Source organism: Hyperolius riggenbachi, chromosome 4 (assembly GCF_040937935.1).
Source record: "Hyperolius riggenbachi isolate aHypRig1 chromosome 4, aHypRig1.pri, whole genome shotgun sequence".
Lineage (NCBI taxonomy): Eukaryota > Metazoa > Chordata > Amphibia > Anura > Hyperoliidae > Hyperolius > Hyperolius riggenbachi.
The window spans coordinates 465,812,836-465,839,774 of record NC_090649.1 but is presented as its reverse complement, the minus strand read 5'-3'; the positions used below and the strand labels follow the sequence as shown (position 1 = coordinate 465,839,774).

The 26,939-nt window shown below is 48.2% G+C and overlaps 1 protein-coding gene across 1 annotated transcript; it reads right to left on the bottom strand.

Moving 5' to 3' along the window:
• Positions 1-4,646: 4,646 nt before the first annotated feature.
• SRP9 (signal recognition particle 9) lies at positions 4,647-26,401 on the bottom strand. Its single transcript, XM_068279681.1, has 3 exons — positions 26,226-26,401; positions 9,035-9,103; positions 4,647-5,182 (listed from the first exon to the last, which is right to left on the bottom strand). Exons 1-3 carry the CDS (start codon positions 26,295-26,297, stop codon positions 5,063-5,065), a joined length of 261 nt encoding a protein of 86 aa, XP_068135782.1. The 5' UTR covers positions 26,298-26,401; the 3' UTR covers positions 4,647-5,062.
• Positions 26,402-26,939: the final 538 nt, after the last annotated feature.

Genomic DNA, 26,939 nt, shown 5'->3' with positions numbered 1-26,939 from the left:
GGCCAACTTTGTGCAGTGCACGACTAATAGTTGTCCTATGGACAGATTCCCCCACCTGAGCTGTAGATCACTGCAGCTCGTCCAGAGTCACCATGGGCCTCTTGACTGCATTTCTGATCAGCACTCTCGTGGGGCCTGTGAGTTTAGGTGTACGGCCTTGTCTTGGTGGAGTTACAGTTGTGCCATACTCCTTCCATTTCTGACGTTCAAGGCTTTGGAAATCTTTTTGTAGCCTAAGCCTGCTTTAAATTTCTCAATAACTTTATCCCTGGCCTGTCTGGTGTGTTCTTTTAGACTTCACGGTGTTGTTGCTCCCAAGATTCTCTTAGACAACCTCAGAGCAGATGTATTTGTACTGACATTAGATTACACACAGGTGCACTCTATTTAGTCATTAGTACTCATCAGGCAATGTCTATGGGCAACTGACTGCACTCAGACCAAAGGGGGCTGAATAATTACACACACCCCTTTGCAGCTGTTATATATATATTTTTTTTTTTTAAATGTTTGGAATCATGTATGATTTTTGTTCCACTTCTCACATGTACACCACTTTGTATTGGTCTTTCATGTGGAATTCAAATAAAATTGATTCATGTTTGTGGCAGTAATGTGACAAAATGTGGAAAACTTCAAGGGGGCCGAATACTTTAGCAGTTTACCACTGTATTTTAAATCACATATTGCTGCATCAATGTGGTCTCCTCCTCCTGCCTGACACCAGTTGATTCATTTGGTTATTTACAAAAAATTAGGGTCAGAGGAATGCACTGTTACATTCACTTCTCTCTTTATCTCACGTGACTGTCTGGGGAGTGAGGGGAGCACTCACCCACAGAGTTTGGGACAATTGATTTTTGTCCCAAATTGATTGATTTTGGGACAATTTTTATTTAGCATCTTGCATATAATCTATTTGCATACAGTAAGATGAAACTCAAACTTCATCTATGATCTAAATATTAAGCACAGCATAAAACTAATAGGAAACAAAAAAATAATTGTTTTAAAGCTACTGGTAGGATAAATACTCAAACATCTACTTCAATCAAAAGCCAATAGATGAAAAGATTTCCTTTGCATACCAATCATTACGGGCAGCCAGGGTAACACAGAGGAGGACCGGGGCTGCAGCGAGGCTGCTAGGGGCTAGAAGAAGCGGTTAGGTGAGTAAAGATTTTTATCCTCCCTGGCCTCGGAAGTCCCTAATGCTTAGATCTGTGCCTTTTTAGGTTTATGTCCATTTGGTTTTTTTTCTGTGTTTAATGTTTTAAAGAAAAAAAATAATCATTTTGAGTTTCATACCACTTCAATGTGGCTGTCCAGCATAAGTTAGTGTTAGGGACACTACCTCTATTGGTTATAATACATTGTGACAGCAGCAATTGTAGTCACTCTTACTCCCTAGGCCAGGGGTCTCAAACTCAATTTACCTGGGGGCCGCAGGAGGCAAAGTCAGGATGAGGCTGGGCCGCATAAGGAATTTCACAATCAGCAGCAAACTATTACCATGGAGTTAGTGTGCCTGGCATTAAAGAGGTGTTCCAGAGACCGCTGAAATGCAAGATTTTTTACTTACCCAGGGCTTCCTCCAGCCCCATAAGCGCCTCTGAGTCTTTCGCTGTCCTCTCGCAGTGTGCCGTTAAGCCCTGGTAAATGGGTCAGGCGCGTCTGTTAGGGTCTTCTGTGCATGCACGGACGACCCCGTCTGACCCAGTTACCAGGGCTGATTGCAGATGAACGGCAGACCACGAGAGGACGCCCGGGGTAAGTAAAAAAATCTTGCCTTTCAGCGGTCTCTGGTTTACTTCAACTGTAACTTTAAAGTGGACCTGAACTTTTGCACATTACAGAAGGAAAACAGAGAAATACACCCTGTATGTATTTAGAGAGTTAAAGTGAACCCAAGGTGAGAGGGATACGGAGGCTGACATATTTCCTTTCAAAGGGAACTTTAACTGAGAGGGATATGGATGTTTCCTTTTAAACAATACCAGTTACTTGTCAGCCCTGCTGATCTCTGTGGTTGCAGTAGTGGCTGAATCACACACCTGAAACAAGCATGCAGGTAATCCAGTCTGACCTCAGTCAGAGCACCTGATCTGCATGCTTGTTCAGGGGCTGTGGCTGATAGTATTAGAGACACAGGATCAGCAGGAGAGTCAGGCAACTGGTATTATTGTACAAGGAAAAATCCATATCCTTCTCAGTTTGGGTTCCCTTTAAGCAATACCAGTTGCGTGGCTATCCTGCCGTTCTACTGTCTCTAATATTTTTAGCCACAGACCCTGAACAAGCATGCAGCAGATCTGGCGTTTGACATGGACAGATCTGAAGATTACCTTTATGATGCTTGTCTCTGGTGCGATTCAGACACTACTGCAGCCAAATTGATCAGCAGGGCAGCCAGACAACTGGTATTGTTTAAAATGAAATAAATATGGCAGACTCCATATCACTCTCAGCTAGGGTTCACTTTAAGCCTGTCTAATTACCCCTCATCTGACTAATTACAGGTGTAATTTGATCTCTCAGTTGTCAGCTCAGGAATCTCCTCTGCCATAGCAGAGCAGCTAATTTGTGAACACAGGAAGGTAACATATCAAAACACACAGTGTCAGACAGAGGGTGGCCTTTAAAGGGAAGGTCCAAGCAAAATAAAAAAAAAGAAAAAAAAAAAAAAAGAGTTTCACTTACCTGGGGCTTCTACCAGCCCCATGCAGCCATCCTGTGCCCTCGTAGTCACTCACTGCTGCTCCAGTCCCCTGCTGGCAGCTTGCCGACCTCGGAGGTTGGCGGGACGCATTGCATACATTTTTACGCATTCCTGCTAGTGCAGGAACATTAACACATACATTTTTACGAGTTACTGGTTCAATACGTAAAAATGTACGCATTGAACAGTAACTCGTAAAAATGTATGTGTTATTGGTCCTGCACTAGCAGGAATGCGTAAAAATGTACGCAATGCGGCCCGCCGACCTCAGAGGTCGGCAAGCTGCCAGCGGGGGACTGGAGCAGCAGTGAGTGACTACAAGGGCACAGGATGGCTGCATGGAGCTGGTAGAAGCCCCAGGTAAGTGAAACTCTTTTTTTATTTTGCTTGGACCTTCCCTTTCATGACCCTGAGGGCGCTGCTGACCTAATCTAACAAAGGGTCAAGACAAGAAAAATAACATTTACATCGTGCTTTTCTCCTGGCGGACTCAAAGCACCAGAGCTGCAGCCTCTAAGACGCACTCTATAGGCAGTAGCAGTGTGAGGGTGTCTTGCCCAAGGTCCCCTACTGAATAGGTGCTGGCTTACGGAACAGACACAGCAGAGATTCGAACCCAGGACTCCTGTGTCAGAGACCGAGCCCTTAACCATTACACCATCCAGACACCGCTGGGTCAAACAATAAAGGGTGAGTGTCCTCTTCTATGGACATGGGGTGGTATTCATCCGAAAGTAAAGCCTCAACTGTCACGTGCACTTCAGGAAGAAATCCTAGAGAGTGAATATTAAGAGAATTTCCCCACTTCTTTCATTAGACTGTTACACAATGGGCGTTGATCCTGTGTGTTTTAATAAATGTTACATTTGTTATTATTGGAAGAGCTCCACCATATGTACACCTGATTATTTGCAGCCAGCGCAGTGTGATATTGAAACAATATGTCTGCTTCCATGAAAGCAGGAAGTAGAAACACTGCAGATTTATTGCAGGATTTGTATCGGCTGTAACAACGAAATGTTTTTCTTTAAAGGCCATTATTCTGTTGCACATCTTTTAGAGCAGAGAGGAATTTCTGAGTTCAGTTCCGCTTTAAGGGATGCAGACGCAGGAAAAAAAAAAAGAAAAATCTTAGAAACTGTCAAAATGCTTGAAAAACGTAAACAAAACAATCAGCATGAGGTATGGAGGCTCTACACAAAAGCATAAAGCAATGCTAAATGAAAGACTGTATATGCTACGGCCAGAACCCGAAGTTTGGCCACTTCGGGTTCTGGCCGGCCAATGTGCGAAGTGGCCGCTGCGCTGCGGCCAATGTTAGAAATTGATTGATTCCTGTGACATTAAGGTATCTTCTTGCCGCAGCGCAGCGGCCAAACGTATAACCACTTAGTTAATTTGTTGCAATTAAGCCGGCGGCAATGTAACAATTCAAGCCGCCGGCTTTTTCTCTGCCTCTCTCTCCTCTTATGGCCAGCCGGCGGGGACACGCGCGTCCCCGAGAGTCGTTAGTCGCACCAGGAAAGCAGAGCGGGGATTCCCCTGCCGCGACGGCCGACTCGGGGTGGGGGGGGTGGGTGGACGACACACGTGTCCCCGCCGGCTGCCCATAGAGCGAGAGAGGCGGGGGGAAGGAGGAGAGAGAGGCAGATGAAAAAGCCAGCGGCTTGAATTGTTACATTGCCGCCGGCTTAATTGCATTGAATTAACTAAGTGGTTATACGTTTGGCCGCTGCGCTGCGGCCAGAAGATACATTAATGTCACAGGAATCAATCCATTTCTAACATTGGCCGCAGCGCAGCGGCCACTTCGCACATTGGCCGGCCAGAACTAGAAGTGGCCAAACTTCGGGTTCCGGCCGTAACATATATATTATATGACATCCTGTGACAATGAAAATAAATTCATGGGAGAAAAAAAAAATCATAAGTGATGAAACAATTTAATAGTTTGGTCAAATGAAATGAGGCAAAACACTGTAAGGCAGATATCTTTCAACGTGAGATCGTTCCTCCATGGCCAAAAAAGGAAAAAACTAAACAAAAGCATTTAATGATAATAATCATATGTACATGCTGCCTGGGCATTTCTCTCTCAGTGTTGAGCGATACGTCTCCCCGGTGGAAGAAGCCAAAAATCTAGTCCCATTTCCGAAAAAATAAATAGCTTCCCAGTGAAAGCATCGAACCGTCGTGACCCGCCGGGCTCTGATTGGCCGGCTTACACAGACTCCTCTCTCCTTTCATTCACTTTCTCTGGCTGTAAAGTCTTTTTCTTCTCCTCGCTGAACCAAATAAAAAATAAAAACCATACAAATTTAGACAGAGTTGAGGCTTCTCCTATCAGTCTGTTTCCATGGCAGCACTGCGGGATTCCCTGGCAACCATCTGACGCATCAGTTGACTCTGGAATTTCTCAATCTTCTTCACATCCTGAGCTTGGTCTGTGCTGTAGAGCAGACACTGTGGGGAACAGAGAAGAGATATCAGGGGAGCACTTCCAATAACAGGCATGGCTTATTAAAGGGGAACTCCAGAGGCACAAAAGGCTGAAAACCGCTCTCAGTGTTGCTAGACTGAAATCAAGTATTTTCGTTACATCATGTAATTAATTTTCTGAGTAGCTTGTCCAGAGACGCTGGAGGTGACCGCTCAGGCCCCGCTGAGCCGATTTGAATAATTTTTTTTTTTAAACACGCAGCAAGCTCTTTGCTTGCTGCGTGCCTTACTCGATCGCCGCCGCCGATCCGCTGCGATACAGGGCCCCCCCCCCCCAGCCGAGACCCCGTGCGCCAATCAGTGCCAGGCAGCGCTGAGGGGTGGATCGGGTCTCCCTGTGACGTCACGGCGTGCGTCGCCATGGCGACGGGGGAAGCCCTCCAGGAAATCCCGTTCAGAACGGGATTTCCGGACGGGCCATTGCGCCGGTGCCGATCGGAGGGACGCCACAGGGAGGAGGGGGGAAATCATGTAGCTAGCGCTAGGCTAGCTACATAAAAAATAAAAAAAAAAATATGTGCAAAAAACGTTCCCGCGGCCGCAGGAATCAGAACGCCAGGCAGGTTTTAAAGCAAACCTAAACTCAGCCAAAAAACACTAATCAGCCATACCTGAGACTAGATGCCTGAATCGGGGGTCACCCAAAATGCAGGTCGGGTTCGGGTACCCATACTGATTTTCAGGTTGAGAGCGGGCAGCAGGGAGGCTTCACAGTTACCGATTCAGATCGCTGGATCGGCTTCTCCTCTCCTCCACATGCAGCAAGGCTGCACTCCCGTCATCCTCTTCTGGCTTCCGATCACATGATAGGACACGACTGGGGCCCAGAGGATGGCGACAGTTATACAGCGCCACTCGGTGGTGGAAGATTCTCTTCTATCACCACTCTCCCACCACCGAGTGGCGCTGTATAACTGTCACCATTCTCTGAGCCCGATCACATGATCATGATCAGAAGCAAGAAGAGGATGTTAGGAGCGCAGCGCTGCCACGAGTGGAGGAGAAAGGAAGCCAATCCAGCCGTCCGGACAGATAACTATGACAGCTCCCTGCAGGTAGGGTGCAGGTGGTTCCAGCCCCCATAATCTTAGACACCCCTCTACTCTTTTTGTCTGCTCCTTATTGCTGCTCTGGGCCTGATTTATTAGTTCCTGCCCTGCTGGGTCACCGCTACAACGCATGCACAGTAACAACCTCAGGGTTTACACCTCCCCAAATCCTCCAGGCAAATTTTAGGCAGCGCTTCCTTGTAGCGGCAGAGCTCAGCGCTATAGCTCTGCCTCTACTGTAGTCAATCTGCACCGATCGCCGCCTCTCCCCGCCCCTCTCACTCTTCCTTCAGAGAGGGGCGGGGAGAGGCGGAGATCCACATGCACATTGGCTACAGTGAGGCAGAGCTACAGCTCTAAGCTCTGCCTCCCCGGGCAGCAAAATCCACGACCAAGAAAGGAATGGATGTTTGCGCCGGGATTTGGGGGGTCTAAACCCCTTGTTCTGCTGCGGGGTTGTGGTGTTTTAGGACTATTGATACTTCTTAACATACATGGAAGGTAAAAACGAGATTTTAAATCGGCTTCAGAGCTTCTTTAAGTGAGGTTCAAGTACTAAAAAAGTGGCTTTGAGCAATTGTATACCATACACTCAACTTATACTACATTAGCAACTAGAGATGTTTAAGAAGATGCCAATATTAACCTGGAGGGAACACACCGGCAGACGATTCCCCGCAATTGTTTTGCCAGACTATTTGTGGGTATGGACACATGCGGTTTTTACAGAATAGCCAGGGATTTCAATAAGGAACCGTCGTGTGGTAAAGTAGTATAGGCTGTACCTCATTTTGAAAGCTACTCATAAATCGCAGATACCTCCTGGAAACGCAGCGACCCCATAGACTAGCATGGCATGTTTGTTCGCACCGTGGCAAAACATACTAGTGTAATTGCTTCCATAGGGCCAATGCACACCAAAAGCCGCTAGCGGAACGGATCTCAAAGAGATTCTAGGCATGCTTAGAGAGATTTTCTAAACATGCCTAGCATTTTTTGTAGCGTTTTTGTGCAGCAGATGTCATATATTGTTACAGTAAAGCTGTAACTGAACAGCTTCTGTAACAAAAACACTTGGAAAATTGCTCTGATCTAGCGTCTTTCAGAGCAGTTTTCCACTTTCCCATACTTTAACATTGAGGCAGAAATGCCTCAGAAATCCGCAAAAATGCTGCAGCCCCGGAGTTTGCGTTTCGGGAAAACACGAACCGCTCTGGTGTGCACCAGCCCATGGAAATACATTAGCCAATCAGTTTTCAGCCCAAAAGCGTTTTTAAAAATGCTCAGAACCGCTCTTGGTGTGCAGCAGCCCTTAGACGGCCATTGGAGGGTTGCAGGAGTTGGGATAAGCATCCTATGGATAGGGAATCAGAAGTCACCTCCTGTAAGGATGCTCGCCCCTAACTGTACACTCCATCATGAACCTCCCTTATGGGGGAAGTCCTTTTTTTTCTTTATTCCTTTTGCTCAGTTCACTTTGAGGGTTTACAGCTTGCATGTCAATATAATGCAAATAGTATGCATACGTTTTCCTTAAATTTACATTCAGGCCAGAAAAATTGGCATCTCACTGACCACCTGAATTAGGAACGCTATGATAATGTATAGGGCCTCCCTCCTGATTGGAGTCATGCTCATTCATTTCCAGGGACTTTGATTGGCTCAGGGAACACCTGTTTCCGTTCACCAATCCCCAACGTCTATATCTCGTCGTGAACGAGCGGCAGGCACACGTTTGCCGCTAAGTGATAGGACGTAGCATTATATATCTAGATTGAAATGGCTAGCTAAGCTACCTACACACGCTGGTTTGACCTTGGCCATGGCAGATGATAAAAAAAGATTGCCTCAGCCAAGAATCTTCAGTAAATCCAGCGTCTGCACAAAGTGTGTTAAAGATCCAGCATGCCAGATCTTCAGCAATCACCGATGCCTGACAAGCAACAAGCTCCTTGTTCTCCCCACTCACCCCGCCTGCGGTAAACTCCTCCGCCATGCGCCACTTGTTGTTTCTCTGCCCTTCTCTGGGCTCTTTCACATCTAACAACGTGTGCAGGAGCCGTTCTCCTGCACACATTGAATAGCCTGCGGCGTGTCGGGATGCCGCGGTGCGACGCAATCAGCAATGGTAGCTATTGATCCACCCGACGGGAAAAAGTCGACTCCCGGCGATTAAAAGCTCCCGTGTGCGTCGAACCACAACGTACCAAAACGCAGTGTCGGATGTGAATGGTAAAATGAGAGTCTATGAACTTTAATTTTACCTTGGTTGTCAAAACGCAGGAAACTGTCTCTGGTGTGAAAGAGCCCTCACTGTTCTCCCCAGGCTCTTTTAGCCGGGTGCCCCACCCGGCTAGTTTTGGTGAGCACCCGGCTGTCATCGGCTCACCTCCTCCTACGCTGTAAGCAGAGTTGCTCACAGAAGCACCACAGCCCTGCATTCTCATCTCACCCGGCTACTTATTCATGCTACCCGGCTGGAAAAAAAAATTCTGGGGAGAACACGGCTTTCCCATAGCAACCGATGCCTGGGGGCTAGCGACGCATCTGTATAGTATCAGCTACATGCTGACAACGGAGGGATGGAATACAGGTCCCCACCAGGAGACAGCAATTCCTTAGTGTGTATGAGGCTTTAGATTTACTGCACTGAACCAAAAGGAGGCCTTTCCTATACTTACAATGCCTATGTCCAAAAACACAGATAGAAAGACAGGGATAGCAAGATGACAGGATTCAGTGTGACTGTAAGCAAAGTACAACTCACCACAACATCATCCGTGACTTTCATCCGCAGGCTGCCATCACAGTGCCGGTACTTCAGCAGCACACGGACCTGCAGATAAAACAAGGCAAAAGAGAGGTTGTCATTCATTGGTAGAGCGTAAGATGACAGAAAACTGCACAAGACCTGCCCAACCTACATCGATAAGCTCGTCCACAGATATATACCTGCCCACCCCTCTGGTCTTCCAATGATCTCCGCCTGACCGCCCCACACATCTCACTCCCATGCACGCCTACAGGACTTCTCAAGAGCCGTCCCCATCCGATGGAACTCCCTCCCACACCCCCCTCAGACTTGCCCCTTCCTTCAACACCTTCAACCTACCTGCCATCTACCACACTTTAACCCTTTCAATGAGCACCTTTTCCACCGTCCCATTTTATGTGTCCCTCCACCACCCTTTAGATTGTAGGTTCTTCCCCCCCAGTGTTTCCTTCTTGATCTTGCATCCCCAGCTATGACACCCTTTGCATGGTCCAACTGACATGATTTGCTGGGTCTCTGTAAAATCACATGATCATGCATCTTATACCCTGTGTGCAAGTACAACCTTGTGCTTTGTTAAATAACCATGTGCTACCTCTCTGTCTGTCACCTCTGGTTTACATTTTATTATCCCTATTTACTCTACAGCACTGCGTAATATGTAGGTACTTTATAAATACAATAAATAAGAATAACAAATACAAAGCAAAGCACATAGAGTGGCAATCATAACGATGAGCAGCATGTGCTGTTCAATGGAGAGAGGAGGGACAACAGGAAGCAAACAAGTAAAATCACTCCACTGCGCAGGATAACAAAGCACTTGTTCACGCCTTTGATGGCCCAGAACGGCTTCAGCTGAAATCAGGGCTGTGGAGTCGGTACAAAAATCTTCCAACTCCTCAGTTTACGAAACTGCCGACTCCAGGTACCCAAAATGCCTCCGACTCCTTAGTCTAATACTTACCAGGGCTGTGCATTTTGTCCAAAATCATCAGGCTCCTTAGTTTATGAAATCACAACTCCGACTCCACAGCCCTGGCTGATATAACCAAGTTTTCTCTAGTGTGAACGAGGATTCCCCCTCCCCCCCACCCCACTACGGGGCAGGTTCTCATCCTCATAATTATACCCCTTCCCAAGGCTTCCTGTTCTCTCCGCTAGGGTTGCCGCGATATACCGGTATATCACGGTTTTAATGTGCATGGTAATCATACCATGCACATTTGCAAAATACCGTTTTTTCCCGCTGCCTTTCGCCGCTTCCGCATCATCGCCACTTCCGCATCGCCGCCACTGCCGCTGTTCACATTTCCCTGTCTACCTCCATGAAAAGCAAGCTCCAGAAGCTATTTCCTGGTTGCGGGAGGCTTGCTGATGCACTGCGCAGGTGCCGGATGGGATGCGCGTCCTATGACGACGCACCTGGAACGCAGAGACTGCTTCCCCATCGGCTGGAGCGCACACGCAGCAGAACAGCGAGAGCAGTGATTGGCTCAGTAACGGGGCTCTTGTCCCGCCCATCACGGCCAATCAAGAGACAGCCTTTGAAATCTGCCTCTTCAGTATTGCGCGCTGAAGCGCTGAATGTTCTCTGATATCCCTCTGCCATTCTTCGTTATCCTGCTGCCACTCAATGCCCGGTCCAAGCTCTACAAACAGGACTGGTAAGCTGGGCACATTTTAGGCAGTATTACATCGCCGGCACTCTTGCTTTCCACTTGTGCCACCTATGACTGCCTACACCTATCCCTGGCTACCTATGCTACGGCCACCTACTACTGCCTACACCCTATCCCTGGCTACCTATGCTGCGGCCACTTACTACCAGCTACACGTATTCCTGGCTACCTATGCTACGGCCACCTACTACTGCCTACACCCTATCCCTGGCTACCTATGCTGGGGCCACCTACTATTGGCTACACCCTATCCCTGGCTACCTATGCTGCGGCCACTTACTACCAGCTACACGTATCCCTGGCTACCTATGCTACGGCCACCTACTACTGGCTACACCCTATCCCTGGCTACCTATGCTGCGGCCACTTACTACCAGCTACACGTATTCCTGGCTACCTATGCTACGGCCTCCTACTACTGCCTACACCCTATCCCTGGCTACCTATGCTGGGGCCACCTACTACTGCCTACACCTATCCCTGGCTACCTATGCTGCGGCCACCTACTACTGCCTACACACTATCCCTGGCTACCTATGCTGCGGTCTCCTACTACTGCCTACACACTATCCCTGGCTACCTATGCTGCAGCCTCCTACTACTGCCTACACACTATCCCTGGCTACCTATGCTGGGGCCACCTACTACTGCCTACACACTATCCCTGGCTACCTATGCTGGGGCCACCTACTACTGCCTACACCCTATCCCTGGCTACCTATGCTGCGGCCACTTACTACCAGCTACACATGCTACGGCCTCCTACTACTGCCTACACACTATCCCTGGCTACCTATGCTACGGCCACCTACTATTGGCTACACCCTATCCCTGACTACCTATGCTGGGGCCACCTACTATTGGCTACACCTATCCCTGGCTACCTATGCTGGGGCCACCTACTATTGCCTACACCCTATCCCTGGCTACCTATGCTGGGGCCACCTACTACTGCCTACACCCTATCCCTGGCTACCTATGCTGGGGCCACCTACTATTGGCTACACCCTATCCCTGGCTACCTATGCTGGGGCCACCTACTACTGCCTACACCTATCCCTGGCTACCTATGCTGGGGCCACCTACTACTGCCTACACCTATCCCTGGCTACCTATGCTGGGGCCACCTACTACTGCCTACACCCTATCCCTGGCTACCTATGCTGCGGCCACTTACTACCAGCTACACGTATTCCTGGCTACCTATGCTACGGCCTCCTACTACTGCCTACACCCTATCCCTGGCTACCTATGCTGGGGCCACCTACTACTGCCTACACCCTATCCCTGGCTACCTATGCTGGGGCCACCTACTATTGGCTACACCTATCCCTGGCTACCTATGCTGGGGCCACCTACTATTGCCTACACGCTATCCCTGGCTACCTATGCTGGGGCCACCTACTATTGCCTACACCCTATCCCTGGCTACCTATGCTGGGGCCACCTACTATTGCCTACACCCTATCCCTGGCTACCTATGCTGGGGCCACCTACTATTGCCTACACCCTATCCCTGGCTACCTATGCTGGGGCCACCTACTACTGCCTACACCCTATCCCTGGCTACCTATGCTGGGGCCACCTACTATTGGCAACACCCTATCCCTGGCTACCTATGCTGGGGCCACCTACTACTGCCTACACTTATCCCTGGCTACCTATGCTGCGGCCACCTACTACTGCCTACACTTATTCCTGGCTACCTATGCTGGGGCCACCTACTACTGCCTACACCCTATCCCTGGCTACCTATGCTGCGGCCACCTACTACTGCCTACACTTATTCCTGGCTACCTATGCTGCGGCCACCTACTACCAGCTACACGTATTCCTGGATACCTATGCTACCGCCACCTACTACTGGCTACACCCTATCCCTGGCTACCTATGCTGCGGCCACCTACTACCAGCTACACGTATTCCTGGATACCTATGCTACCGCCACCTACTACTGGCTACACCTATCCCTGGCTACCTATGCTACCGCCACCTATTACTGGCTACACCTATGTCTTACGCCACCAGGACTTTTGCAGGAGCAGGGTGAGCCATTTTACAGTTCTAGAGGGAGTGGGGAACCCCACACTGGGGTGGACGGGCACATTATTTAATGTAAGGGGGGGGGGGTCCCGGGTCCAAATAATTGTATAATACCGTATACCGTAGTATTTTTTTTTGACGGTTATCATACCGTGGAATTTCATACCGTTGCAAGCCTACTCTCCGCCTCACATTGATACCAGGTAAAGTGCTAGAATGTGAACAAAAACATTGTAAACATTCTAATGCTGAAAAAAGGAAGGGCGGCTTTCTCTAGTGCCTTTAACCTCCTTAGGCTCCTTTCAAATGTGACGTGTGCAGGAGCCGTTCTCCTGCTCGCGTTATGGCCTGCGGCATGTCGTCGGGATGTTGCCATGCGACACAATCAGCGGCAGTAGTTATTAATTTACCAAACGGGAAAACGCCGGCTCCCGACAATTAAAAGCTCCCGGGTGCGTCGAACCGCAACGCACCAAATGCAGCGTCGGATGTGAAAGGTAAAATTTTACCGTGGTTAACACAAAGTATTGACTTTGCGTTAAACCGCAGCAAGCGGATTAAGATGTGAAAGAACCCTTAGCAGTATGACACTCATTTCTAAAAGCGGTTTTCTCTGGAAAAAAAAAATCATATGGCTAAGTATAGGCAGCCAGAGAGCCCCCCAGTTTAGGCAGCTAGTGTGTGACCTCCAAGTACCACACTAGTTTAGGACGCAAGAGTGACCCCTGTTATGGCTAGTCAGTAAGTGACCTAGTATAGCCAGAAAGATCTCCAAAGTATAGGTGGGAAGAGACTGCCCCCTCCCTTTTATAGGTAACCAGAGTGTTCACCCCACCCTTCCCCAGTATAGGTAGGTACAATATGCCCTCACCCCGTCCAGTATAGGTCACAAAAGCCAACCCCCCCCATTAACCCCTATGCTGAGAGCGCAGCGGAGCCTGCAGATCACTCATCTCCCTGGGATTCAGCCATATGCTGCAACTCTTCCTCCTGTCCTCCAGGAGGCGATCTTTATGCTGAAATCACCCTCTTCATCATAGTGATGGGACCCCGGGAGGACACAGAGAAGACTGGCTGCTGCGGCTGGATCACAGAGAGGCGAGTGACATTACACCTTCGCTGCGCACTCTGCATACAGCCCTGCCAGCGGTATCCATGAGCGGAGCTCGGGGTTACTGCTAATTGCTGCTAAAAAGTAGCCCAGAGCTACATACGGGAATACCAAGAATGTTAAAACCATTTTGCTTGGCTTCAAGGAGATGCGCTAAAGGTATAGAAAAAAGGAAGCTGGAGGCACGGTGTGAGATTGTGGCCTTCCTATGAAGCAGCCGTGTTCACACCACCTGGGACGTGTAAACGTCAGATCAATAAAGCGGAAGGATAAAACGACTCAGGTCAGACATGACCGCACACACGCGGAACACGGTCGCCGTGCTCCAGGTCCTTGCACTGTGCCAATCGCTGCTTGTAAAATCAAACATTTTATCCCATAACCAGCAGCGAGCCCATCCGGCAGCAGTTAGAGAACTGCGCGGCTACTGAAGAGACAAACCGCAACACCTCAGACATTAATTTATGACAGCTAATGGCGTGTCTCAGCAATGGCCAGAATATCCTCCCTTATGCATTAACCCCAATGAATATTTTATCTCCTGGCTCTGAGACCCGCGCTGGGTGACTGAGACACGATCGCTCGGGACAGCTGCTGCACAAGCCACAGCTAGTCTGGTGGATGGATAGTGTAATGGTTGCATGTGACATAGGAGACCAGGGTTCGAATCTCAGTTCTTCCTGTTCAGCACCTATTCAGTAGGAGACCTATGGCAAGTCAGTACTAAAATCTTCCAACTCCGACTCCTCAGTTTATGAAACCACGACTCCAACTCCAGGTACCCAAAATGGCTCCGACTAGTCGAATACTTACCAGGGCTGTGGATTCTGTACAAAAATCATCCGACTCAGTTTATGAAACCACGACTCCAACTCCGGGTGCCCAAAATTGCCCCGACTCCAACTCCACAGCCCTGGTCTCCCTAATGCTGGGCATACACGGACATGTAGTTTCCTTATCAATCGAGCCACTGATGGCTCGACTGATAATATCCGACAGTTCCGATGACCTGCCGGATAAATTCCCCGCTCGATCCCCGCAGGCTGACAATAGCGGGGAATCGAGCGGCTGATAAGGGATGTCCGCAGGGACAAGCGGGAATCGATCCGCGCGGACCAGTGGTGACACGCCGGCATTGAGCCGCTGGCCCGATACTGGCAAATAAACTCGCCGTGTATGCCCAGCATACCACTGTTACTGACCATAGAGCTCGCCCTAGTGGCTGCAGCTCTGGCGCTTTGAGTCCACCAAAAGAAAAGCGCACTATAAATTAGGGCTGCACGTTTTTTTTCGGTTTAAAACCGAAACCGCGGTTCGTGGCAAGACGATCTACTGATCGTCCCGTACCTTCGGTTTTTCAGTCCGCTGTCTGTAATACCTTGCTTCTGGCCCCGCTGTGCGCGGATTGGCCAGAAGCAGTGAATATGTATAAGTGTTAATGAGCGGGGGGCGGATCCACTCGAGCGAGCGGCCGGGCACATACAGCATTACCAATCACTGGCTAGCGATGGAATGACGGCAGTGGTAGGCGGAGCTGTATGCTCTGTACAGCTCCGCCTACCACTGCTGTCATTCCATCGCTAGCCAGTGATTGGTAATGCTGTATGTGCCCGACCGCTCGCTCGAGTGGATCCGCCCCCGCTCATTAACACTTATACATATTTACTGCTTCTAGCCAATCCGCGCACAGCGGGGCCAGAAGCAAGGAATTACAGACAGCAGACCGGGCAGTGCGAATCGTGAACTGACAACCCCCCCCAAAGTGCGAAAAGCAGGATTTGGGGGGGGAAAAAAAGGGGGGGGGGGGGAATCGAAGTTGCAATTTGAGAGATAAATCGCAATTTCGCTTTTTCCCTAAAATCGTGCAGCCCTACTATAAATGTCTTATCTTTGTCTAGTCTGAGGGCCCTTTCACACTGGGGCAATGTGGTATTTTTATCACACCCCACCGCAGGGCAATGAAAGAATATGGGGCCTTTCATAGGGACGCGATGCGATGGAGGTGACGTTTTCAACGCATCCCCAACACACGGGCAAACATATGTTACCATGGCGATGCGCAGCGGACCGGAAGTCATGTAATTCTGTGGCGACGTAGGTTTTTTTTTTTTCTTTTTAAATGCTTGCTGCAGTTTGTTGCATGTGCGGAAATGTCTTTTAGCAATACACTTTCATGCAAGTGACCACTTCGGCCACAGGAAGTGAGCGGCACTTCCTGCTTGGCTGGCTGTCAGATGAGGATTACCGCGTACTAACGTGGTAATCCCCAAAGGCTGTTTTTGGCAGTGCAGTGAGGCCCCTGCCGCCAATGCGCTGTGTGAAACCGGCCTGAGGGTACAGCATGCCTCCAGGAGAACAGAAAATGGTTTCATATGATCTTTAAAGGATACCTGAAGTGACACGTGACATGATGAGATAGACGTGTGTTTGTACAGTCTGGTATCAGAGAACAGAAAGCGTGCATCTTCCATCCAGCCATTCGGTTTATTGCAAGTGATCATCAACAATTGTAATGCAGTGAATGATGCAATCCATGTATATCTACCTTGATTGTAGTTTCTTGTGCAGGCTAGTTACATCTGGAGGTGGGAGTGAGGGACAAACGTGGCTAGACCCACTAGCCTGCACAAGAAACTACAATCAAGGTAGATATACATGGATTGCATCATTCACTGCATTACAATTGTTGACGTTCACTTGCAATAAACCGAAAGATTTCTGTTGTCCAGGATACTAGTTTGTTCTACTTCCTTCTTATGTTAAACTAGCAAAGCACACATCCAATGCAAGCAGTAAGAATGAGTGCAGCCTGTTACATGTTATTTAGCCACCAGCTTTAACTTTCTCACATACTGGACTATCTCTCTTAGGCCTGGTGCACACCAGAGGAGTTTTTCTGAGCGTTGAGTTTTTAAATCTGCTGCTGTTATCCTATGTGTCTGTTCACACTGGAGCAATGAGGTTTTGTAAAAAAAAAAAACATAGCATTACATTGGGAAGAGCTTTTGAAACCTCTAAAAGCTCTTCCCAATGTAACGCTATGTTTTTGTTTTTTTTTACAAAACCTCATTGCTCCAGTGTGCACAGACACATAGGATAACATAAGCAGCATATTTAAAAACTCAAAACGCTCAGAAAAACTCCTCTGGTGTGCACCAGGCCTATAAGGGGAAGTGCCACGCCATCCTTTTCTAATTGACAAACGTGTATGTACAGTGCCTAGCACACAAATCACTATGCTGTGTTCCTTTTTTCCTTTCTCTGCCTGAAAGAGTTAAATATCAGGTATGTAAGTGGCTGACTCAGACAGGAAGTGACTAAAGTGTGACCCTCACTGATAAGAAATTCCTTTTTATCTCTTTCTTGGCCTCAGAAGTTATTTTCTGCTAGGAAAGTATTTTATAGTTGGAATTTCTTATCAGTGAGGGTCACACTGTAGTCACTTCCTGTCTGAGTCAGCCACTTACATACCTAAAATGTAACTCTTTCAGGCAGAGAAAGAAAAAAAGGAACACAGCATAGTTCTTTGTGCACTAGGCACTGTACATACTAGGGTTGCCGCGATTTACCGGTATTACGGTATACCACGGTTTTACTAAGCACGGTAATCACGGTAATCACTTTTGGGAAATACCGGTTTTTGCTGTATTTCCGCATCTCGCCACTGCTCCGGCATTGTCCTGCTCTGTGTCTCCCTTCCTAACAAAGGCAAGCTCCCAAAGCTTGTTCCTGATTGCGGGAGGCTTGCCGACATGAGTGCAGGAGCTGGGTGGTGATGCGCGTCCTGTGATGACGCGGCCACGGCTGGAGCGCACACGGAGATCTATTTCCCCGGCAATGTATCTGCTTGTGGTTTCTTTTTATTGTGGACTGTACCACAAAGGCAGAGGGGGAGTCACCAGGTCATTCCTGCTAAATAAATATGGCAAATGAGAAAAGGCTACAGCCCGTTCTCCCTTCTGCTAGATGCACGCAGCCCCCTGCCCCCCCCCCCCCCTCCCCCTTGCAAAGCTGACATAAACACTGATACAGATCAGTGTTCAAAGGAATGTCCAGCTCTCCTCCCCCATGAAAATGAGTATGCCGCCCGCCCGGGAGAAGGAGTGAGAGACGCACTGCACTTGAGGAGCTGAAGCTTATGACACCAGATGAGCAGTGTTGCTGTGTGAGAGGTGCTGTGTTTGTATGAATGCAGCTAGTGTGTATATGTATGGCATGTGTGTGTGATGTCTGCCTGATGGATGGATGGATGGATGTCTGCCTGCCGGATTGGTGTGTGTGTGTGTTTTGTGTGATGTCTGCCTGATGTACGTTAGTTTGTGTGAGGTCACGTGTCCTCATGCCCACCGCTCCCCCCTGTTCTACTCTGTCCCCCTACTTTTTAAAGAAATCGTCCGCAGTGGCTTAGCACAGGACTTCAGCTAATTCATGTCCGCTCCACCCATTTGCATTTTATTTTTCAGCTCTGGTATCATTTAAAGGAAACCAGAGACGCAGCATAGTGAAAGTTTTATATACATACCTGGGGCTTCCTCCAGCCCAATCATGCGCACAGATCCCTCCCACGCCGCCATCCTCAGCCTTTTCTATCGCTGGTATTGAGTCCAGTAACTTCGGCCAGTCGCGGCCCATTTTACGCATGCGCAGTGCGCTCCCTCCATCTCTTGCAGAAAATAGTACTACGCCTGCGTAGTATTATTCTCCGCTGTAGAGAACGCACTGCACATGCTCAGACTGGCCACGACTGGCTCAAGTTACCGGACTCAATACCAGCGATAGAAAAAGCTGAGGATGGCGGCGTGGGAGGGATCTGTGCGCATGATGGGGCTGAAGGAAGCCGCAGGTATATATAAAACTTTCACTATGCTTCATCTCTGGTACACTTTAAGATAATAATAAAGTGTACCACCAGCATTTTTTAAGTGGACCTGAACTCAAAACGTCCTCCTCTCTGCTCAAAGATATGCAACAGCAATTTCTTTCTTTGTTACAGCTGATACAAATCCTAAAATAAATCTGCACAGTTTCTACTTCCTGATTCATGGAAGCAGACATATTAACCTACTGTGCTTTCAAATGGCCTTATTATCTGCCCTCTCTGCCATAGGCAGTCATGTGACACGGGAGAATGAGATTTACTTTTTTTTTTTGACATTTAGAAGAGTAAATATTTCAAGCATGACAGGAGGACCCTAACCATTAATGGTTTAATAAAGAAGAGTTTGTTCAACGTTGACCTTTTCTCATTTTTATAAGGGTAATTGTAATGAGAATAATTGCGCAATACCGTATACCGTAATACCGTCATACCGTGGTATTTTTTTTGACAGTTATCATACCGTGAATTTTCATACCGTTGCAACCCTAGTACATACCCATGTCTGTCTCATCATGTCACGTCACTTCGGGTATCCTTTAATTGCCTCTATAAAGATAAAGAGGAACTCCAGAATAAACAAACATACTGTCATTAAGTTACATTAGTTACGTTAATTAAAATAGATAGGCAATATAATCTCTTATCCACCCTGTTTTATAAGAACAGGCAAATGTTTGTGATTTCCTGAGGGCAGCCATTTTTTTGGTTGAAAGAAGGTGATAGGGAGCGTGAGACAAAGTTCCAACTGTCCTGTGTGCTGATCACCCCTCCCAGTTGCTAGGCAACGTGAACAACAACATAGGAAATCCAATCATGCTATGCACAGCATCAGGGAAAAACGCCCAGGCAGGTCTCTGATGGGTGGAGCTTAGCTAAAAATGCAGTTAAAAATGATGCTTTGGTAAGAAAAAACAAAGTTCTGATGCTGTGAAACAAAGAAACACCAAGCCTTTTCAGTTCTGCTGAGTGGATTTTTAGTCTGGAGGTTCACTTTAACCTTCCTGGCGGTAACCCCGAACGTAGTTCGGGGTAAGCCGCGCAGGAGGTTTTCTCAGGCCCTGCTGGGCCGATTTGAATAATTTTTTTTTTGCTGAACGCAGCTAGCACTTTGCTGGCTGCGTCAGCACTTCGATCGCAGCCGCCCCGCGCTCGATCGCCGCTATCCGCGTCGCAACACAGCCCCCCCCCCCCCTAGACCCCTGCGCTGCCTGGCCTATCAGCGCCAGGCAGCGGCAAGGGGTGGATCGGGACTCCCTTAGACGTGTCACGACGTCCATGACGTCATCCCGCCCCGTCGCCATGGCGACGGGGGAAGCCCTCCAGGAAATCCCGTTCTTTGAACGGGATTTCCTGATCGCCTATTGCCGGAGGTGATCGGCGGGGCTGGGGGGATGCCGCTGAGCAGCGGCTATCATGTAGCGAGCCCTCGGCTCGCTACATGATTTAAAAAAAAAAAAAAAAAATAAAAAAAAACGGCTGAGCTGCCCCCCTGGCGGTATTTAATATACCGCCAGGAGGGTTAAAGCGGACCTGAACTCAGAACTTCCTCTCTGCTCTAAAAGATAGGCATCATCATAACCTTTAAAGAAAAACATTTCTTTGTTACAGCAGATACAAATCCTGCAATAAATCTGCAGTGTGTACTTCCTGATTTCATGAAAGAAAACATAGGGTTAACATCCTGCGTTTACAAGTTAGCTGCTCTGCCGAGGCAGCAAGCTAAAACAGCTAAGAGATCAAATTACAGTTGAGGGGAATTAGATTGGCTAAACTCTCTAAGTACATACACGGTACATTTCTCTGTTTTCCTTCTGTCTTTTGCAAGAATTCAGGTCCACTTTAAAGTGTCCATTTAAGGTACTATATTTTCCTCAAATGTAATCATTTGATCAGATTTGCAGGATCGTAAGCAATTGGAAGGTTATTGTCAATTGTTTCCATAAGCGTACTGATCTGAACACTTTCTTCAGATACGATCGTAAAAAGCGAATATTCCGATCACCACAATTTTGTATTCCAATCTACTATAAAATCGGTTCACATTGATTTTCTCACGATTCAATTGTAAAAATCTGCCCAAAGGATCGCATCCGAGGACATTATTGTAAAGTTAAAGAATTGGCTGAGGTTGAGTGTATTATTCTCCCATGTCCCACAAAGACAGCCAAGTTGCCATCCATGGGATATCCAGGTTGTCCATGCTGGGTGGTTCTGGGAGTCGAGCCCACAACCTTATGCCTGGTAGGCAGAATCAGTACATTTGGACAATCTCAACTGGCTGAATAATTGGCCAGCTTGACATTAAAGGGGCACTATGGCGAAAAATTGTAAAATTTAAAATATGTGCAAACAAATAAGTATGTTTTTCCAGAGTAAAATGAACCATAAATTACTTTTCTCCTATGTTGCTGTCACTTACAATAGGTAGTAGAAATCTGACAGACGTGACAGGTTTTGGACTAGTCCATCTCTTCATAGGGGATTCTCAGCAAGGCTTTGATTCTTTATAAAGATATTCCCCAAAAAGGATTAAAACATTGATGCTGACCAGCTTCCCTGCTCACTGCCAGTTTTTTGGTAGTTGGACAGAGCAACTGCCATTCACTAAGTGCTTTTGAAAATAAATAAATCCCTGAGAATCCCCTATGAGGAGATGGACTAGTCCAAAACCTGTCGCTTCTGTCAGATTTCAACTACCTACTGTAAGTGAGAGCAACATAGGAGAAAAGTAATTTATGGCTCATTTAACTCTGGAAAAAAAACGTACTTATTTGTATGTTTGCACATATTTTAAATTTTTCGCCATAGTGCCCATTTAATGTACAGTTAATGGGCACCTTTACATGCAATCATCTCTACCAGTGACCATAGGAACAGAAATACATTGCACCTTTCGCTCTCTTCTGCGCAAGCGCAGGGCTGTCTGCATCATCAGCAATTGGCACAGGAAGTGCTGGAATAGACAGGCTGTGATAGCTCTGCACCAATCACAACACAGGGGCAGAGGAAGTAAGACCTGAGGGGAAATATGGCACCATTCAGCTTTCCTGCTCACATCTGGTTTACGCATATTCGTCTATGGTCTGCAGGTCAGGTGCTCTTTGAGCAGAATGAATTCTATAGCAAACCTCAAAGCCTTACTGTGTGTAGAGTCATACATGCTTGGTCTCCTTTGCAACCAGATCATTATAATCCGTCTAAAAATAATGTACAGTTCGGATTAGCCCCTTGTGCTGCTTGGCCGTGGCCAATCCCATTACTGCAGATCGGTCGTCACACTGCAGCACGTGGAGCAGGACAAGTGCTACGCGAGGGGATGACAAAAATCACATGAAGAGACAAGATCAAACACGACCAGTTACAGAGAGCCATGACTGGTTTATAAGGCATATTTCCTGAATGTGTCCCTTCCTCACTCAAGACCAGTGTTCTCCCCAGGCTCTTTTAGTCGGGTGCTCCACCCGGCTAATTTTGGTGAGCACCCGGCTGTCATCGGCTCATCTCCTCCTATTCTATAAGCAAGCATTCTCATCTCTCCCCACCCGACTGGAAAACATTTCTGGGGAAAACCCTGAAGACGCTACTAAAATGCTTGAGCATGTGCCTATCACAACCTTTCTCAACTACTGCAACATCCTCTTAGGCCTATCAAACACAGACTGCCACCTCTCCTGTCCGTCTCATCTACCTCTCCTCTGGTACTGCCCCTTTCTGCCAATCCCTCCACACAGCACTTTGGAGTTGGTATAAATATCATCTTACTCCTCGATTTATGAAGCTACGACTCCAGGTACTCCAAATTGCTCAGACTCCACAGCCATGCATGGCTTAAAAAAAAAAACATCTGGCTCCTCAGTTTATGAGTCTTCAGGTGCCCAAAATTTGCTCAGATCTAGAATTCTCATCCCCACTGGCTAACAATTACCCAAAGGATCCAGCTGAAACTCTTAAAGGGCAACTGAAGTGAGAGACATGTGAAGGCTGCCATATTTATTTACTTTTAAGCAATACCAGTTGCCAGGCAATCCAACTGATCCTCTGCCTCTAATACTTTTAGCCATAGACCCTGATCAAGCATGCAGCAGATCAGGTGGTTCTGACATTGTCAGATCTGACAATATTAGCTGCCTGCGTGTTTCTGGTGTGATTCAGACACTATGATAGCCAAATAGACCAGCAGGACAGCCAGGCACCTGGTATTGTTTAAAATGAGATAAATATGGCAGCCACCATATCACTCTCACTTCAGTTCCCCTTTAACCCAATCAAAGCTCTACATAAGTAGTCATCTCCATACATTTCATCACAAGTAGCCCATGACATCAGCACAACAGTAGTAGTTAAGATGCAATGCACATTTTATATTGCACTATTCCACATCACGTTCCAAGCCACATGCCTTGAGAAAGGGGGACCCTGTGTGGCCCCCGAAACAAGTCGGAATTTGATGCGGAATAGTGGACAATAAAATGTGCGTTGCATCTCAACTACGACTGGTGTCCTGGACTACTTGTGTTTGTAATGTGACATTGCCTCGTCACAGCGTCAAGCACCTAGAACTTGTCGGTGTGCCTGCTTATCTTCACGGCATGCACACATTTCGTGAGGCATCTTCAGATCCCATCCCATTTGGGACCTTCGCTCCTCTCCCCATGAGACCCTCCTCTCCCCTAGTCTGGTTACCTCCTCTAATATTCAGAACTTCAAACGAGTGTCACCTCTCCTTTGGTACTCTCCCAAAGCTTGTCCATCATGCTCTTTAGAAAAGCTTATAACAGGTCATAACAATCAATATAAAGTGCGCTCCACACCTATGCAAACATTTCACAGGAAATTCATACTTACTTTGAGCTTCCTCCAGCCCCTTTGAGGCTGCTCGGTCCCTTGCCGTGTTCCCGGGCCGCTCCAGGCTCCCTCTGGCCGAGTAGCGCATGTGCGGCCCGGCTGCCTGCACTCTCCCGAGACATGAGCATGACGAAGCGTAACTTGGCCAGAGCACCGGGCCATCCAGAAGAAGACAGCGAGGGTGACCGAGCGGCCTCAAGGGGGCTGGAGGTAGCTGCAGCTAAGTATAGAAATTAAGACCTCTGGTCTCAGGCACACTTTAATGTGTACCAGAGCTGACAAAACGAAAAAGATTTATACATACCCGGGGCTTCCTCTAGCCCATCTGCTCGGATCGCTCCCACCCGCCGCCGTCCTCTGCTGTCTGCAGCTTCGGGAACCGGGTCTCCGCACTTCCATCAGTCAGCTCCAGCCTACACAGGAGAAGTGCGTGCTTTGTGTATCTCTCCAGCAGCCGCTGGTAAGATACGTAGCGGGCACACTTCTTGAGGACGCACTTGCTCAATAAATGAAATGTTAAAAGTAGCGGCCTGGGTTTCTACTCCTCCCCTCCCCCCTGGAAGTGTGTACTGTGGCAGAGTTTACCTTTTCCTCTCACCCCATGTTTTTGGCCCGAGGTAAACACCTCTTGCGCTTACTGGCACCAGGGTGGAGGGGGGTAGACACTTCTACAGTACATGTTGCCAATGGGGAGGGGAATGTAAAGGCTCAGAACACTACTTTACCAACCAGCGCTTTGGGGTTGGAACAAAAATCATCCGACTCCAACTTCTCAGTTTATGAAACCACAACTCCAGGTACCCAGAAACTTCACAACCTGGTACGAAAATCCTATGACTCCTCAGTTTATGAAATAACCAACTCTGACTCTAGGTACCCAAAAATTGATCTGACTCCGACCCTACAGTCCTATTGCCAGTAGTATACTATACTACAGTATAGTCCCAGTGATCCAGAAATTAGTTAACCAGCAAAAATCTCCAGCAGTACTCACAGTGGTGAAATCCAAATTATTATTTTTTTTCAGATGCAAGCCGGAGAAAAAAAAAAAAAGGGATCCCTCACAGCAGCTCAGGTGTCCCGGGACCGTTGCAGATGCTGACCTCGCCAGAGGAACACTATCTGGGGTGGGGTGAGCATTCTTACTAACCTACAGGGTGCTGCCTGCTGCTCCTCTGGCTCCTGGTCCATATGGTTTCCATTAAAGGATACTTTATCCCATAACATAAATTCAAACAGAGGGAGCAGGCATGTGTGGTGGGCTTTCCTCATGTCCACTGCTCAATCACCCCTCCCCCTTCCACGCACATCCTTGATTGCACACTTGGAGCATGTTATGGGCTAACTTACCTTGGGCTTTTACCATGAATCCCCCCCCCCCCCCCCCCCAGACACCCTGTGCCAACGCTGGGACAAAACGATCCTCCGGTCTCCTGCTGCGGCTCACTTCTGGATTTTGCGACTTTAATGTCACATACGCCTGCACAGTCCTGGACATACGCATCCTTGCTCCTGTTCTCCTGTACAAGGCATCTCGTTGCCAGTTATTAAGACGCAGGGAGAGCCAAACGACCGCGCTCCCTGCTGCCGCTAAACTCAGAGGTGGCGTTGAATACTATTCTCCCTCCAAGTTGTAGCAACTCGGAGAGATGTAATTTGGGGTCTGACAACCGCCCCAAATTACCGATATGCAGAGCGAGCAGCATAGCATTGCTGCTATGACGACACCCAGCTTCGGTGCATGGTGCTCAGCATCACGTGCCAAAATAACCTCATTCCTGCCAGGAGCGTCCTCCGAAGACGCACACGGCCAGCACCGTGCAGGCGTAGTGGCTCGTGACAGAAGTGAGACACGGCAGAGGACCAGAGGATCGTTTTGTCCTGGCATGGGGACAGGACGTCTGTGGGGAGCCAGTAGAAGCCCCAGATAGGTTAAACTTTTTTTGGGGGGGGCTTGCAATTTATTTTTATTTATATAGCGCCAACATATTACGCAGCGCTGTATATTGTCATGCATGTCACTTAACTGTCCCTCAGAGGGGCTCACAATCTAGTCCCTACCATAGTCATATGTGTGTGTGTGTGTGTGTGTGTGTATGTATGTATGTATCGTAGCCAAGGGCCAATTTAGGGGAAGCCAATTAACTTATCTGTATGTTTTTGGGATGTGGGGGAAACCAGAGTGCCCGGAGGAAACCCACACAGACACAAGGAGAACATACAAACTCCTTGCAGATGTTGAATCTGGAAATAATTAAGATATTCTACTATGAAAAGGGTCAGACAAGCTGTTGGGAGCTGTAATGCAGGAGAGAATGATGAGACTAGTGTCAGTGTTATCAGGATGATGAGTGGGGATGCCAGGGGCTGTAGTCAGGCAGAGTGGGGGTTTCAGCACCCAGGCAGCTAACTGGGGTTGCAAAGGTTAATGCTGCTGATGGGCATTATGGGGTTAATGTATGACCTACATGACTTTGCACATGGTCAGTAGCATTTGTATGCTATTTTGTCGGGTATGCTAAAATGTTGGAACAGGTGTAGTCAGGCAGGGGGGATCTGATTCTATCACCCCAGGGATACAAGCAGCTGCTGGGCCTTGTGGTGCCCCCAGAGCGCCGCACTCACCTTCATGGGGTCGGAATTGTAGAGCTTCTCGGCGGCTCGGGTGAACTCGTCCCAGGAGCGGTAGTACGGCATGTTGCAGACTCCTCTGAGCGGAACCAGCCGGGAGAACACATCAGCACTGCGCTTCCCAGGAACGGACGCCGCTGATTGGCTCCCTCTGTGACCTCCGTCCAATCAGCATGCAGCTCACTTCCCAGCCACAGAGCGCTTCCGGGGCGTAGGAGACGCACTGATGTCAGCAAAACGGCGCTCTGTCTGGAGGAGGGCACAGCGCACTCTAGCGGTGCTGAGCAGTACAGCTGCGGTGCTAAAAGGAATAAATCTTGCGCTTCGCTGCTGCGAGCAACGACATGACATTTATTCCTGATAGCAATTTTGCCAAAAGCATTTTTCATGCGCCCGAGGAAATTGCGCCATTCTGCATTTATTTTCCGGCAATTCAAAATATTCTCCCTGCCTGGGAGCGTGAGAGTCTGCTTTTAGTGGCTCGGGGCAGGCGATAGTGTATCTCTAATGGCAGGGGCTCCTTCTAGAGCCAGAGAATGTGATAGTCTCTCTTTAGTGACAAGAAAAGAGAGTCTTCCTCTAGTGGCAGAGATTGTGAGAGTCTCCCTTTAGTGGCTGGTGGTAGGTGAGAGTCTCCCTCTAGTGGCAGGGATTGTGAGAGTCTCCCTCTAGTGGATGGGGGTGTGAGAGTCTCCCTTTAGTGGCTGG